This window comes from Trachypithecus francoisi, unplaced genomic scaffold, assembly GCF_009764315.1.
Source record: "Trachypithecus francoisi isolate TF-2019V2 unplaced genomic scaffold, Tfra_2.0 Lachesis_group21, whole genome shotgun sequence".
NCBI classification, from domain to species: Eukaryota; Metazoa; Chordata; class Mammalia; order Primates; family Cercopithecidae; genus Trachypithecus; species Trachypithecus francoisi.
In genome coordinates, this window is record NW_022681467.1 from 20,603,085 (window position 1) to 20,619,946 (window position 16,862).

At 43.3% G+C, this 16,862-nt stretch overlaps 1 protein-coding gene across 2 annotated transcripts in view; it reads left to right on the forward strand.

Moving 5' to 3' along the window:
* Positions 1–8,982: 8,982 nt before the first annotated feature.
* FERMT1 (fermitin family member 1) overlaps positions 8,983–16,862 on the forward strand; it is a 53,296-nt gene continuing 45,416 nt past the window's right edge. Inside the window, exons 1-3 of one of the 2 annotated variants that reach the window (XM_033185652.1) lie at positions 8,983–9,142; positions 12,962–13,130; positions 16,377–16,610. In XM_033185652.1, the coding sequence (XP_033041543.1) occupies positions 12,980–13,130; positions 16,377–16,610 (385 nt within the window). In that variant the 5' untranslated portion in view covers positions 8,983–9,142; positions 12,962–12,979. Of the gene's footprint in view, positions 9,143–12,592; positions 12,722–12,961; positions 13,131–16,376; positions 16,611–16,862 lie in introns of those variants that run through there. The other variant, XM_033185653.1, reaches the window with a different exon arrangement.

The following is a 16,862-nucleotide window of genomic DNA, read 5'->3' on the forward strand; positions in this document are numbered from 1 at the left end:
ATGTGTCTGTTGGCTGTATGAATGTCTTCGTTTGAGAAATGTCTGTTCATATCCTTTGCCCACTTTTTGATGGAGTTGTTGTTTTTTTCTTGTAAATTTGTTTGAGTTCTTTGTAGGTTCTGGATATTAGCCCTTTGTCAGATGAGTAGATCGTAAAAATTTTTCCCATTCTGTAGGTGCCTGTTCACTCTGATGGTAGTTTCTTTTGCTGTGCAGAAGCTCTTTAGTTTAATTAGATCCCATTTGTCAATTTTGGCTTTTGCTGCCATTGCTTTGGTGTTTTAGACATGAAGTCCTTGCCCATGCCTATGTCCTGAATGGTACTACCTAGGTTTTCTCTAGGGTTTTTATGGTATTAGGTCTAACATTTAAGTCTCTAATCCATCTTGAATTAATTTCGTATAAGGGTAAGGAAAGGATCCAGTTTCAGCTTTCTACTTATGGCTAGCCAATTTTCCCAGCACCATTTATTAAATAGGGAATCCTTTCCCCTTCTTGTTCCTCTCAGGTTTGTCAAAGATCAGATGGCTGTAGATGTGTGCTATTATTTCTGAGGACTTGTTCTGTTCCATTGGTCTATATCCTTGTTTTGGTACCAGTACCATGCTGTTTTGTTACTGTAGCCTTGTAGTATAGTTTGAAGTCAGGTAGCGTGAGGCCTCCAGCTTTGTTCTTTTGACTAGGATTGTCTTGGCATTGTGGGCTTTTTTTTGGTTCCATATGAACTTTAAAGCAGTTTTTTCCAATTCTGTGAAGAAAGTCATTGGTAGCTTGATGGGATGGCATTGAATTTATAAATAACCTTGGGCAGTATGGCCATTTTCACGATATTGATTTTTCCTATCCATGAGCATGGTATGTTCTTCCATTTGTTGTGTCCTCTTTGATTTCACTGAGCAGTGGTTGTAGTTCTCCTTGAAGGGTCCTTTACATCCCTTGTAAGTGGATTCCTAGGTATTTTATTCTCTTTGAAGCAATTGTGAATGGAAGTTCATTCATGATTTGGCTCTCTGTTGTCTCTTACTGGTGTATAAGAATGCTTGTGATTTTTGCACATTAATTTTGTATCCTGAGACTTTGCTGAAGTTGCTTATCAGCTTAAGGAGATTTTGGGCTGAGACAATGGGGTTTTCTAAATACACAATCATGTCATCTGCAAACAGGGACAATTTGACTTCTTCTTTTCCTAACTGGATACCCTTTATTTCTTTCTCTTGCCTGATCACCCTAGCCAGAACTTCCAACACTATGTTGAATAGGAGTGGTGAGAGAGGGCATCCCTGTCTTGCGCCAGTTTTCAAAGGGAATTTTTCCAGTTTTTGCCCATTCAGTATGATATTGGCTGTGGGTTTGTCATAAATAGCTCTTATTATTTTGAGGTATGTTCCATCAATACCGAATTTATTGAGCGTTTTTAGCATGAAGGGCTGTTGAATTTTGTCAAAAGCCTTTGTGCATCTATTGAGATAATCATGTGGTTCTTGTCTTTGGTTCTGTTTATATGCTGGATTACGTTATTGATTTGCGAATGTTGAACCAGCCTTGCATCCCAGGATGAAGCCCACTTGATCATGGTGGATAAGCTTTTTGATGTGCTGCTGAAATAGGTTTGCCAGTATTTTATTGAGGATTTTGCATCGATGTTCATCAGGGATATTGGTCTAAAATTCTTTTTTTTGTTGTGTCTCTGCCAGACTTTGGTATCAGGATGATGTTGGCCTCATAAATGAGTTAGGGAGGATTCCCTCTTTTTCTATTGATTGGAATAGTTTCAGAAGGAATGGTGCCAGCTCCTCCTTGTACCTCTGGTAGAATTCAGCTGTGAATCCATCTGGTCCTGGACTTGTTTGGTTGGTAGGCTACATTATTGCCTCAATTTCAGAGCCTGCTATTGGTCTATTCAGGGATTCAACTTCTTCCTGGTTAGTTGGAAGAGTGTAAGTGTCCAGGAAATTATCCATTTCTTCTAGATTTTCTAGTTTTATTGCGTAGAGGTGTTTATAGTATTCTCTGATGGTAGTTTGTATTTCTGTGGGGTCGGTGGTGATACCCTTTATCATTTTTTATTGCATCTATTTGATTCTTCTCTCTTTTCTTCTTTATTAGTCTTGCTAGCAGTCTGTCAATTTTGTTGATTTTTTCAAAAAACCAACTCCTGGATTCATTGATTTTTTGGAAGGTTTTTTGTGTCTCTATCTCTTCAGTTCTGCTCTGATCTTAGTTATTTCTTGCCTTCTGCTAGCTTTTGAATGTGTTTGCTCTTGCTTCTCCAGTTCTTTTAATTGTGATGTTAGAGTGTCAATTTTAGATCTTCCAGCTTTCTCTTGTGGGCATTTAGTGCTATAAATTTCCCTCTACACACTGCTTTAAATGTGTCCCAGAGATTCTGGTATGTTGTATCTTTGTTCTCATTGGTTTCAAAGAACATCTTTATTTCTGCCTTCATTTCGTTATGTACCCAGTAGTCATTCAGAAGCAGGTTGTTCAGTTCCATGTGGTTGAGCGGTTTTGATTGAGTTTCTTAGTCCTGAGTTCTAGTTTGATTGCACTGTGGTTGAGAGACAGTTTGTTATAATTCTGTTCTTGTACATTTGCTGAGGAGTGCTTTACTTCCAATTATGTGGTCAATTTTGGAATAATGCGATGTGGTGCTGAGAAGAATGTATATTCTGTTGATTTGGGGTGGAGAGTTCTATAGATGTCTATTAGGTCCGCTTGGTGCAGAGATGAGTTCAATTCCTGGATATCCTTGTTAACTTTCTGTCTCGTTGATCTGTCTAATGTTGACAGTGAAGTCTCCCATTATTGTTGTATGGAAGTCTAAGTCTTTTTGTAAGTCTCTAAGGACTTGCTTTATGAATTTGGGTGCTCCTGTATTGGGTGCATATATATTTAGGAGAGTTAGCTCTTCCTGTTGAATTGATCCCTTTACCATTATGTAATGGCCTTCTTTGTCTCTTTTGATCTTTGATGGTTTAAAGTCTATTTTATCAGAGACTAGTATTGAACCCCTGCTTTTTTTTGTTCTCCATTTGCTTGGTAGATCTTCCTCCATCCCTTTATTTTGAGCCTATGTATGTCTCTGCATCTGTGAGATGGGTCTCCTGAATACAGCAGACTGATGGGTCTTGACTCTTTATCCAGTTTGCCAGTCTGTGTCTTTTAATGGAGCATTTAGTCTATTTACATTTTTTTTTTTTTTTTTTTTTTTTTTTTGAGAGGGAGTCTCGCTCTGCCGCCCAGGCTGAAGTGCAGTGGCCGGATCTCAGCTCACTGCAAGCTCCGCCTCCTGGGTTTACGCCATTCTCCTGCCTCAGCCTCCCGAGTAGCTGGGACTACAGGCGCCCGCCACCTCGCCGGCTAGTTTGTATTTTTTAGTAGAGACGGGGTTTCACCGTGTTAGCCAGGATGGTCTCGATCTCCTGACCTCGTGATCCACCCGTCTCGGCCTCCCAAAGTGCTGGGATTACAGGCTTGAGCCACCGCGCCCGGCCCCATTTACATTTAAGGTTAATATTGTTATGTGTGAACTTGATCCTGCCATTATGATAATAACTGGTTATTTTGCTCATTAGTTGCTGCAGTTTCTTCCTAGCCTCAATGGTCTTTACATTTTGGCATGTTTTTGCAATGACTGGTACCGGTTGTTCCTTTCCATGTTTAGGGCTTCCTTCAGGGTCTCTTGTAAGGCAGGCCTGGTGGTGACAAAATCTGTAAGCATTTGCTTATCTGTAAAGGATTTTATTTCTCCTTCACTTATGAAACTTAGTTTGGCTGGATATGAAATTCTGGGTTTAAAATTCTTTTCTTTAAGAATGTTGAATATTGGCCCCCACTCTCTTCTGGCTTGTAGAGTTTCTGCCGAGAGGTCTGCTGTTAGTCTGATGGGCTTCCCTTTGTGGTAACCCGACCTTTCTCTCTGGCTGCCCTTAAGATTTTTTCCTTCATTTCAACTTTGGTGAATCTGGCAATTATGTGTCTTGGAGTTGCTCTTCTGGAGGAGTATCTTTGTGGTGTCTCTGTATTTCCTGATTTGAATGTTGGCCTGCCCTACTAGGTTGGGGAAGTTCTCCTGGATGATATCCTGAAGAGTGTTTTCCAACTTGGTTCCATTTTCCCCTCACTTTCAGGCACCCAATCAGACGTAGATTTGGTCTTTTTACATAATCCCATACTTCTTCAGGCTTTGTTCATTTCTTTCTTCTTTTTTCTTTTGGTTTCTTCTGCTTCATTTCATTCATTTGATCCTCAATCGATGATACTCTTTCTTCCAGTGATCGAGTCGGTTACCGAAGCATGTGGATTTGTCACGTATTTCTGTGTCATGGTTTTCATCTCTGTCATTTCGTTTATGACCTTCTCTGCATTATTATTCTAGCTATCAATTCTCCACTCTTTTTCAAGATTTTTAGTTTCTTTATGCTGGGTACGTAATTCCTCCTTTAGCTCTGAGAAGTTTGATGGACTGAAGCCTTATTCTCTCATCTCGTCAAAGTCATTCTCTGACCAGCTTTGATCCGTTGCTGGCGATGAGCTGCGCTCCTTTGCAGGGGGAGATGCGCTCTTATTTTTTGAATTCCAGCTTTTCTGCCCTGCTTTTTCCATCTTTGTGGTTTTATCTGCCTCTGGTCTTGATGAAGGTGACGTACTGATGGGGTTTTGGTATAGGTGTTCTTCCTGTTTGATAGTTTTCCTTCTAATAGTCATGACCCTCAGCTGTAGGTCTGTTGGAGATTGCTTGAGGTCCACTCCAGACCCTGTTTGCCTGGGTATCAGCACAGAGGTTACAGAAGATGGAATATTTCTGAACAGCGAGTGTACCTGTCTGATTCTTACTTTGGAAGCTTCCTCTCAGGGGTGTACTCCACCCTGTGAGGTGTGGGGTGTCAGACTGCCCCTAGTGGGGGATGTCTCCCAGTTAGGCTACTCAGGGGTCAGGGACCCACTTGAGCAGGCAGTCTGTCCGTTCTCAAATCTCAACCTCCGTGTTGGGAGATCCACTGCTGTCTTCAAAGCTGTCAGACAGAGTCGTTTGCGTCTGCACGGGTATCTGCTGCTTTTCTGTTGTTGTTGTTGTTTAGCTGTGCCCTATTCCCAGAGGTGGATTCTACAGAGACAGGCAGGTTTCCTTGAGCTGTTGTGAGCTCCACCCAGTTCAAGCTTCCCAGCGGCTTTGTTTACCTACTTCAGCCTCAGCAATGGCGGGCGCCCCTCCCCCAGCCTCACTGCTGCCTTGCGGTTAGATTGCAGACTGCTGTGCTAGCAATGAGGGAGGCTCCGTGGCCATGGGACCCTCCCGGCCAGGTGTGGGTATAATCTCCTGGTGTAACCATTTGCTTAAAGTGCAGTATTGGGGTGGGAGTTACCCGATTTTCCAGGTGTTGTGTGTCTCAGTTCCCCTGGCTAGGAAAAGGGATTCCCTTCCCCCTTGCGCTTCCCAGGTGAGGCGATGCCTCGCCCTGCTTCAGCTCTCGCTGGTCGGGCTGCAGCAGCTGACCAGCACCGATTGTCCGGCACTCCCTAGTGAGATGACCCCAGTACCTCAGTTGAAAATGCAGAAATCACCGGTCTTCTGTGTCACTCGTGCTGGGAGTTGGAGACTGGAGCTGTTCCTATTCAGCCATCTTGACCTGGTCTTCAACTCATGGGCTCAAGCAATCCTCCTGTCTTGGCCTCCTAGGTGTTGGGATTATGGGCCTGAACCACCACACCCAGTTGATTTACCTTTTTGAAGGTACTACTTCAAAGGTGAGTTTATCAGTGTATGGGTAATTGATAACAGATCTCTTTTTTTTCAATATTTGCACCTTGAATGTATAAGATTTCAAAGTCAAGAGATAGAGCTTCTCTTTGTCTTCCAACCTTTTGCTTCCTGAAGCACAACTATCTGCTAACTAAAACTATATATATATTAATGCCTTAAAACAGTTCTCTAGAAACTTCAGGTTATTATGAGCAACTATGAAGCTCTTATCCAATGTTTCAAATTCCATCGCAAACATCATCTCCTTTCTGAAGCCCTTTTTCATATTTCCTACCACTCCAAACACCTGGCAGAAGTAGACACCTTCTTCACTATTCGTCAGCATCCGTACCATTCAAAGATAAAGTGTGTGCCCAGTTAATCTGAGTATTTTCAACATATATTATGGTGTCTAGTTCACAGTAATACAGTGACTAGTGAATAAATAATCCATTGGTGATTAATATGCATGAATGAATTAAACAACAGACTCAGTGAATGCTTGTTTTTTAAGGGGGCAAAGGGTGTGCATTTTTTTAATATATATGTATAAAATTTTGAAGTTCGGAATACACTTTTTAACCCACTTCTAACCCAGGATCTTAGGGGATGGGTTGGACCTGTGTCGCACCAACGACAGTAACCGTGTAATAAGTAAAACATAAAATTAAATTAAAAGCCTAGGACAGCCGGGCATGGTGGCTCACGCCTGCAATCCCAACACTTTAAGAGGCTAAGATGGGAGAATGGCTTGAGCCCAAGAGTTCAAGAGCAGCCTGGGCAACAAAGTGAGACTCTGTCTCCCCAAAAGATAAATTTAAAAATTAGCCAGGCATGGTGGTGCACACCTATAGTCCCAGCTTGGGAGGCTGAGGCAAGAGAATCACTTGAGCCTGAGACATCAAAGCTGCAGTGTGCCATGATAGTGCCACTGCACTCCGACCTGGGGGAGAGCAAGACCCTTTCTCAAAAAAAAAAAAAAAGCCTAGGACACATAATACGGATGAAACTCACAAACATGATGTTGAACACAGGAAGCCAGACAGGAAATAATGCACATGGTCTGATTCCATTTATATAAAGTACGAAGACCAGCAAAACCCCTCTGAGGAGTTAGAAGATAGGATAATGGTTATCCTGGGCCTGGGGTAGCGGGATGGGCTGGCAGCGGTGATCAAAACTGAAAGGAATAACTAAAAGGGGTCACTAAGGGGCTTCTGAGGACTGGCGATGTCCTGTTTCTTCAACTGGGCACTCTTTATACACTACTGTCTTAATATACTCTGTATATCGGTGTGTTCAGTTTGCGAAAACTCATCAGCTATACATTCATGATTTGTGCTCTTATCTATACATAATGTGTATATGTATGGGTGTGTGTATATATAATACACATTTATATATACACAAGTCACTACATATAATTAAAAGTTTAAAAATTAACCTAGGCCAAGAAGAAAGCTTAAAACCAGTTGAATTCTTTAGCACAATGCAGATATTTTCAACTGAAAAGAGAAAAGCCCATATTGGTATAAATAGATAGAGCCATAATTCAAGGTCACACATAAAATCTTGACCACAGGCTGGGCGCGCTGGCTCACACCTGTAATCTCAACACTTTAGGAGGCCGAGGCAGGTGGATCACGAGGTCAAGAGATCAAGACCATCCTGGCCAACATGATGAAACCTCGTCTCTACTAAAAATACAAAAATTGTAGTCCCAACTACTTGGGAGACTGAGGCAGGAGAATCACTTGAACCCAGGAGGCGGAGGTTGCAGCAGTGAGCCGAGATCACGCCACTGAGCTCCAGCCTGGGGACAGAGCAAGACTCCACCTCAAAACAACAATATATGTATGTGTGTGTGTGTGTGTGTGTGTGTGTGTGTTGACCACAGTCTAAGTTCTAATGGGCCATGAGCAGGGTTTCCAGAGAGCAAACATTAAATGCTTTCTACCCAGGATGAGAGCAGATTTGCTCATGGTGTTAAGAGGTAGGGAAGTGGGACCAGATGACACTTCCCGTCGTCGACAAACTCTACCAAATGAAGACTTTCTGTTTCAAGTTTTTAATGATTTTATTTTAATTATAATGTCCTATATTTGCCAACAGTGTTCAACTAACCTTTTTAAATGTACTTTCAAACCATTATAATTCCTGAATATGGTAATGTTTAAGCAAAAACAGAGATTCAACTTTTACATTTTATAACTTCTTTATTAAAATTTAAGTCTTCACAAGTCTTTTAATGCAAATCGCTAAAGCCTTTATTATATTGCGTGAAATTCCTCCGTGGGATGGCAGGCATTCTATCTCTCTACCTATTTCACAGATGAGGAAACTGACATTTCCTTGTCTGTTTTATTCACCACAGGATTCTCGGAGCCCAGGCCCATCCGGAGGCCTGTAAGGCAGTAAGCACTCAACAAATGTGCATTAAATGAACAAAGGAAGCTTGGGGAGGTTGTGTAAACTGCCCAGGTCACCCACCCTTCCTGGGTGGCCCCAGCCCTCTTTGAAAATAAATCCAACAACAGGAAGGCGACTGGCGGGACCGGTGGTGATCCTGAGGTGAGCCACACCAGGTGTGGCCCAGACTTCCGCATGCATCCTGCCCTTGGGTCTCCTGGAGTCTTCCCTGGTCAGGAGCCTCAGCCTTCTGTGGAGACTGACATCACCCTCTTACTCAGAGACAAATCTTTTTGTTGTTGCCACCACCTCGCAGACCACAGGTGCTCCGGGGCTCTTTCTAAGGGAGACAAGCTGTTCTAGCCGGGAGGCTGGAGTCTCCTGGGCCTGGACGCACCCTGGGGTGTGAGGGATGGGTATGCCTGAAAGGAGGGGAAGTGGCGCGGCTTTAATCATCTGGGCTAGTCCCCGGCGGGCCTGGGGGAACAGGGAAACTGGAGGCTGCCTTAAAGGGGCAGGATGAGACATCATAAGAGGAGCTGGAGATAGTGAGCGTGCGCCCCGGGTTCTCCCGCCTTCTAACCGCAGAGCAGCCCTTCGGCCACCGTTTGCCCTTAAAAATCTGCAGACTGCGCCTCCTCTCCGCGGGAGCTAGACCTAGCAGGCCCGGGCTGGGCGTGCCCTCGCCTGCCCCGCCGCGCGCTGCCCTCAGCCGGGCCGCTGGGGGCCGTGCAGTGCACCGGACGCGCCACGCCAGGCTGGGGGCCGGCACCGAGCCTCCGCGGGAGGTCCCGAGGCAGCTTTGCCTGCGCGCCCTGGCTCCAGCCCTCACCTGCCTCAGCCTTAGCTGAGCAGCCGCCGCCACCGGGTGCCCCCCGCTCCCCACTTCACCAGCGCCCGCTCCTCGGCTCGACCCGGGGTAGTTTGTAGGGACGCAGCTCTCCACGTGCGCGACTGCAAGGCTGGACGCTACAGGTTCCTGGAAAGGAGGTGGGTGCTCCGGGGCTAGGGCTGGGGAGCTGGAGGTTGGGAGGCTTTGATGGGCACCAGTGGCTCCTGAGCCCCCTTACCCCCTTTCTTTCTGCAGCCTCTTGTACTCAAATGGCTATTGATTGAAAATAATTTCGTCTGGATGTGACTACCTTCTCCGGCCCTATGGATCTGGCCGCAAAATAAACTTTCAGTTCAGCCGCAGGTGCTGCCTTAATGGGAGTAAGGGGCATGCTTATCCACCCAATATCCGCCCCAGGATCCTGCAGAGCTGGCAAAAGACAGGTTCAGTGGCCTTCGAACACCAAGCACCTTCAGATCTTCCAGGGGAAGGGTCGGGGACTGTTTCCCCCCTCATCTTTCCTCCTTCCTGCTCTCCATCCCTCCATCCCTCCTTCCCTGCTTTCCTTTCTTTGATTTTCGGTGAAGGGCTGTTGAGTTTCACTCTGCCGGTAGCTTTGCTTCTTGTTTTGGTCTCCTTAGATGCGTTTTCCCGGCTGAAGTTTGCTGCTATCCTTAACAAGTAACAGCTTGCTGCAGACTAGACATTCACTCAAAAATGAAGGCGCAGAAAGATAGGAAAGGAATGCAGGAAAACCTGCTTGGCTAATTTTAGCCTGCATTTTGTTGTAAGGGGAATCAGCATCTATTGCCTAAATGAGTAGTGTTTTGATCACCCAGGTTAGGAAAAGAAAAGACCTTATATGGGATTGCCCCATAAGGAATCACCTTTAAAAGTTATTTTCTTTATATACAAAACATTTTAAATAACTAGACCTCATAATCATAGTATCTGAGAAATTGTAAGGATCTTAAAGTCGAACAGTTCAATGCCAAGTTATGAGTCTGATGATGAAAGGGTCTCTTTTTGTCTCCTCACTGTGCAAGATTTATGTTGATAGAAATGCTTAGTAAAGGCTACTGAGAATTTAGTTCATGTAGTTTGAGGAGTTTTCTTTCATTTTGGCATGCAACATTATCAAAATGGTTTCCCAGTGTGGTGGATAAGAGTTTGAAATAGAAAGACCTGGATTTCCATCTGGGCTCCAGCATCTAACTTGCTTTGTGACCTCGGGCAAGTTGCTTCATCTCTCTGAGGCTGAGTTTCCTCATTTCTAAATGAGATTGCTGGGAGGATGAAAAAGGGATAACAGAAGACAGGAGTTAACACAGAGCACATCATACAGGTAATAAATGATACCTGAAGTTGATGATGACAGAAGCAAGCAGTTAGGCCTAATGCAGTCACTGAATGGCACTCCTCATGCAGAGGGTTCTGTGTGTATCTCTGTACACGGGGAGGAGACTCATTGCATCGTTGCATGCTTCTGACTATAAAAACATAAGGAGCAGCCGGGCATGGTGGCTCATGCCTGTAATCCCAGCACTTTGGGAGGCCAAGGCCGGTAGATCACAAGGTCAGCAGTTCAAGACCAGTCTGGCCAGCATGGCGAAACCCCGTCTCTACTAAAAATACAAAAATTAGCTGGGCATGTGGCACACACCTGTAATCCCCACTACTTGGGAGGCTGAGACAGAGAATTGCTCGAACCCGGGAGGCAGAGGTTGCAGTAGGCCAAGATCGTGCCACGGTACTCCAGCCTAGGTGACAGAGCAAGAGTCCATCTCGAAAAAAAAACAAAAACAAAATAAAACAAAACGAAAACATAAGGAGCTACTTCTGAACTCTTAAATTTGATCCTCACCCATAAAATCTGTCCTAATCTGTTCAGATTTGCAGTATTCGATTTATCTATGTAACGTATTTTGAGATTCTCTTATGCTTACAAATGAGTTGTTTCAAATGAACACGCAGAACAGATATGACTCTGGTTGTTTATTATTAAAAGTAATGTTCCTCGGATATTACCATCATCCCTGGTTTAATATTGTTCTAAATAGGCTGAAGGGAGGAACTGAGTATAGCCACAGACCAGCAACATCTGGAGTCTGTTAAGAAATGTTGGCCGGGCGCGGTGACTCAAGTCTGTAATCCCAGCACTTTGGGAGGCCGAGATGGGCGGATCACGGGGTCAGGAGATCGAGACCATCCTGGCTAATATGGTGAAACCCCGTCTCTACTAAAAAATACAAAAAACTAGCCGGGCGAGGTGGCGGGCGCCTGTAGTCCCAGCTACTCGGGAGGCTGAGGCGGGAGAATGGCGTAAACCCGGGAGGCAGAGCTTGCAGTGAGCTGAGATCCGGCCACTGCACTCCAGCCTGGGCGACAGAGCGAGGCTCCGTCTCAAAAAAAAAAAAAAAAAAGAAATGTATGGCCCGTCCCTCGACCTGCTGAATAGAATCTGCATTTTAATAGGATCCCTGGGGGATCCTATTAAATGAGATAAACGGGGATACACCCTCAGAGGAGCCCTTTCTTAGGAGTTTGAGTGCATTGATGTTTCTCAAAAATAGGCTTTATGAAAACATGAATTTCTCATAAGCTGGATTTACATAGTAAAGTGAAAAAGACTCATTATCATTTAAATAATTTTTACTTTAAATGTTTAAAATGGCCAGGAGCAGTAGCATTATTTCTGTTTAAAAATAAGAGAGAATTGACATCTCAAGTTTTATTTCAGTTCTGCCAATTTTGGATTCCAGTGTTCCTGTTACCCCCGAAACATTTCAGTTGTAAACATTCTTTCCTGCTGGCTTCTCCAATGAGGGGAAAACTATGGGTTTGAAGTTCACACCTCCATCTGCACTTTGAAGAGTGAGCTTTTTATATCTGTTACTTCTGTTTTTAAATCTTTTGCCAAAGATGTATCCAAATACGGCCAGGCGCGTATTTGCCTGTAATCCCAGCACTTTGGGAGGCAAAAGGCGGACGGATCATGAGATCATCCTGGCTAACACAGTGAAACCCCGTCTCTGCTAAAAATACAAAAAAAATTAGCCTGGCTTGGTGGCGGGCGCCTGTAGCCCCAGCTACTCGGGAGGCTGAGGCAGGAGAATGACGTGAATCCGGGAGGCAAAGCTTGCAGTGAGCCAAGATCATGCCACTGCACTCCAGCCCAGGTGACAGAGCAAGACTCCATCTCAAAAAAAAAAAAGATGTATCCAAATACTCAATTGGTGCATTTAGATAATCAATTTTTACATGATATAGAACAATACATAAATCAAATACATGGCAATAATTATTAATGACCTGTGTCTATATGCATTTAAGGTAAAACTATATATTATAATAATGAATGAAATAGGAATTATTTTGCTTTTTTTATTTTTTGAGCTTGATTATGAGAAGATATAAATGTTTGTAGGAGGAATATAATATACATGTATTAAAGATATTAAAGATAAGAGGCTTTAATGACATCCTTTTTAAACATCAACTTTATTGAAGTATAATTTGCATACAACAAAACATGTTGAACTATAGTATATAAAATCTGCGCATCTTATTACATGCAAATTATACCTTAATAAAATTGATTTTTTAAAAGGTAACAGAAGATTGCCTATTGCCAGAATAGTTGAGAGAAGGTCAAAAGAAGTCAACAGAGAGAAAATGAAGATTGAAGCATTGAGTGGACAAAGAAAATACATAGCCAAGTAGTCTTGGAGGAGTGGGTGAGTGGAAAAATCAAGTATATAAATTTAGATGGTTTGAGACCATTTTTATAAAACTTTTTGTCTTTAAAGTTGAGATGCTGAATTTAATATCTGGAGCACCGGGAACCTTGCAGAGTGTTTTGAAGAGGAGCTTACAATGAAAAAACAAAACAAAAAAGAAATTTGGCTCTGCGAGTCTACTGACACGTCCCGTTTCCTTTCCATATTCCAATCTATGTCTGTCTTTGTGTTCAACAGACACCAGCATTTGCCACAATGCTGTCATCCACTGACTTTACATCTGCTTCCTGGGAGCTTGTGGTCCGCGTTGACCATCCCAATGAAGAGCAGCAGAAAGACGTCACACTGAGAGTATCTGGAGACCTTCATGTCGGGGGAGTGATGCTCAAGTTAGTAGAACAGATCAGTAAGTTACTCTTGCTTTATGATTTCTCTGTATTTGAAACCCTGTCTGTTGCATCACCACTAATGGCTGGTCTAGGTTTTTCTGATCATTTATCTTATAACGGCCTGGAGAGCAATCCCCCACCCCTCATCCCAGAGGAGAGAAAGAAATAGCCCAGGCCGGGTGCCGTGGCTCACACCTATAATCCCAGCACTTTGGGAGGCCGAGGTGGGAGGATCACCTGAGGTCAGGAGTTCGAGAACAGGCTGGCCAACATGGCAAAACCCCATCTCTACTAAAAATACAAAAATTAGCCGGGCGTGGTGGTGGATGCATGTAACCCCAGCTACTTGGAAGCCTGAGGCAGGACAATTGCTTGAACCCAGGAGGCAGAGGTTGCAGTGGGCCAAGATCGCGCCACTGCACTCCAGCTTGGGTGACAGAGCAAGACTCAGTCTCGGGGGGAAAAAAAAACCTGAGTCTTTGGTGGCAAGCTAAAGTTCCCAGTAGCTATAATGCTGGACTTCAACAGGGATGGGACCCAATCCACTGGTGACATCTAATGTGACTTTAGGTAGCTTGGCATTAGACTACTGTGTTAATTCTCTGTAAATACTTGATAGCTTAGTGATGAATTGGTGCTGAGGAGTCTTTTAACACTTATCCACCATTTACTATGCTCCCTGTTTAAACAAAGAAAGAAATCTTCAGGGTCACACTCTTCACATCAAAGTCAATATTGTCAACCTAGAATTTAATAACATTCTATTTTCTTTGTGCTTCTTTTACCTTCTATTTAAGGTCTTAGATGCTGACTTTTCATTTGCTCTAGCGAGATAGTTTTTTGTTGTTTGTTTTTTTCAGTAAGTCCTTATTGACATATAATGTACATACAGAAAAATTCACTTATCATAAACAAGACTTCACTTATTATAAACAGTTAAATGGATTTTACAAAGTCTGGTAACCACTCAGATCAAGAAATAGAACATCACCTGTTCCCCACCCAAGCCCCATACCCTGACCCCTCCCAGTCACTACCACCAAGGATAACCACTCTCCTGACTTCTAACACCACAGGAATCATTGCTTGATTTTGAACTTCAGACAAATGAGATTATAAAGGATATACTCTTACACATCGACTTTCTTTTACTCAACATTATGTCTGTGAGATGTATCCATACTGTTGCATATTGTTTTGGTTCATTTTCATTGCCATATAATAGTTCATTGTATGGATATGCCACAATTATTTATCCATTTACCTCTTAATGGACATTTGGGTTGTTTCCATTTTCATGCACTTACAGACAGAGCTGCTATAACACCTGTCTTTCAGTGAGCATTTCTGTTGGGTGGTATAGCTCAGAGAAAAAAATGCTGATTAATAAGGCCTTCCAAAATAGTTGCCAATTTATGCTTCTACTAACAGCATTAAGAGGAGCGTTTTCTAGCTGGGAGCGGTGGTTCATGCCTGTAATCCCAGCACTTTGGGAGGCCAAGGCGGGCGGATCACGAGGTCAGGAGTTCGAGACCAGCCTGACCAACATGGTAAAACCCCATCTCTACTAAAAATACAAAAATTTCCTGTAATCCCAGCACTTTGGGAGGCCAAGGCAGGTGGATCACAAGGTCAGGAGTTCGAGACCAGCCTGACCAACATGGTGAAACCCCGTCTCTACAAAAAATACAAAAATTAGCTGGGCGTGGTGGTGCATGCCTGTAATCCCAGCTACTCAGGAGGCTGAGGCAGGAGAATCGCTTGAATCCGGGAGGCAGAGGTTGCAATGAGCTGAGATTATACCACTACACTCCAGCCTGGGTGACAGAGTGAGACTCCGTCTCAAAAAAAAATTAGCCTGACACAGTGGCACATGCCTATAATTCCAGCTACTTGGGAGGCTGAGGCAGGAGAATCACTTGAACCCAGGAGATGGAGGTTGCTGTGGGCCGAGATCATGCCACTGCACTCCAGCCTGAGCAACAGAGGGAGACTCCATCTCAAAAAAAAAAAAAAAAAAAGAGTTTCTAATTTAAAAAGAGAAAGAAAAAAACATTTAAAGAAAAATAAGAAAACAAAGATACTGGTAGCTCTTCATTTTGCAAAATAAAAGACTAAAAATTGACTCCAATATTGATGAAGGGGAAAGATTCTATTTTAATGCCAACGTTAAAGGAGGGGAAAGATTGACATTAATGCTAACATTGAGAGGGAGAAAATATTTTAACTCTGACTTCAATTTAAACACTTTGGCTATGGCGGTACTGAGAAACAGTGGGACATTACTGAGAAGAATGAAATGTCAGTTGTACAGTACTTCTGTGTGGACTTTGATTGGAGGCTCTTGCTACTCCCTTGTGACACAGTGGTATAAGGATACATTTCTATAACAGAAATAATCTTGATTAAACAAAGTCAGATGTTTTCAGCCTTCTCAGAAAGGGCCATGGCACAGAGAGATTTTAGCGAAGAGAACTTTAGCATTCATTGTGAACACATGTTTATGTTTCTTTTCCTCCACAGTATCTAAATGTAAATGATGGTAAGGTTTAGTCCCTATTTTTCTTTTTTTTTTTTTTTTGAGACACAGTGACAGAGTTTTGCTCTTGTTACCCAGGCTATAGTGCAATGGTGTGACCTCAGCTCACTGCAACTTCTGCCTCCTGGGTTCAAGTGATTCTCCTGCCTCAGCCTCTGGAGTAGCTGGGATTACAGGCACCCACCACCACACCTGGCTAAGTTTTGTATTTTTAGTAGAGACAGGGTTTTGCCATGTTGGCCAGGCTGGTGTCGAACTCCTGACCTCAGGTGATTGCCTGCATCAGCCTCCCAAAGTGCTGAGATTACAGGTGTGAGCCACAGCACCCAGCCCTATCATTATTTTTCTTTTTTAATTATTTTATCTTTAAATTTTTTATTTGATTTGATTTTTTAAGTGTTTTTTATTTTACTTCAAGTTCTGGGATACATGTGCAGAACATACAGGTTTGTTACATAGGTATACGCATGTCATGATGATTTGCTGTCCCATCAACCCTGTCATCTACATTAGGTATTTCTCTTAATGCTATCCCAGTCCCTATGTTGTCCCTAGAGACTTTGGAAAGAAGCCAAAAGTTGTTGAGCCTTGAATTGTAAAAGGCCATGGGGAACTGAAGATCAGTTATTGGTTTCCATTTTCACACACAGTGAAATTGACTCTGCAACTCCAGAACCCTCCAAGCTGGGCTCTCTCTCATTTTACTATGTTTTCATTTTTGCAGACATATCCCAAGACTGGTCAGACTTTGCTCTTTGGTGGGAACAGAAGCATTGCTGGCTTCTGAAAACCCACTGGACCCTGGACAAATATGGGGTCCAGGCAGATGCAAAGCTTCTCTTCACCCCTCAGCATAAAATGCTGCGCCTTCGCCTGCCGAATTTGAAGATGGTGAGGTTGCGAGTCAGCTTCTCAGCTGTGGTTTTTAAAGCTGTCAGTGATATCTGCAAAACCCTGAGTAAGTACCCAGGAAGGGCCCCTGTGCCCTGTAGACTCTTGCAAAGGAAGACAGGAAAATTATGTGTGCATTCTGCCTACTTTAAGCAATTGGCTAGACAACATTCACCTATTAGGAAGCACATGCTTAAGCCCTTCTGGGTATTGCAGCCATTTAAGTGGAATTAAGCCAAGTAGAACATTATTGACATAAATCAGGTGCATCTCCACAAAGCTTAAAACTATTCCAAAAGAGATTTGTAAATAGACAAGA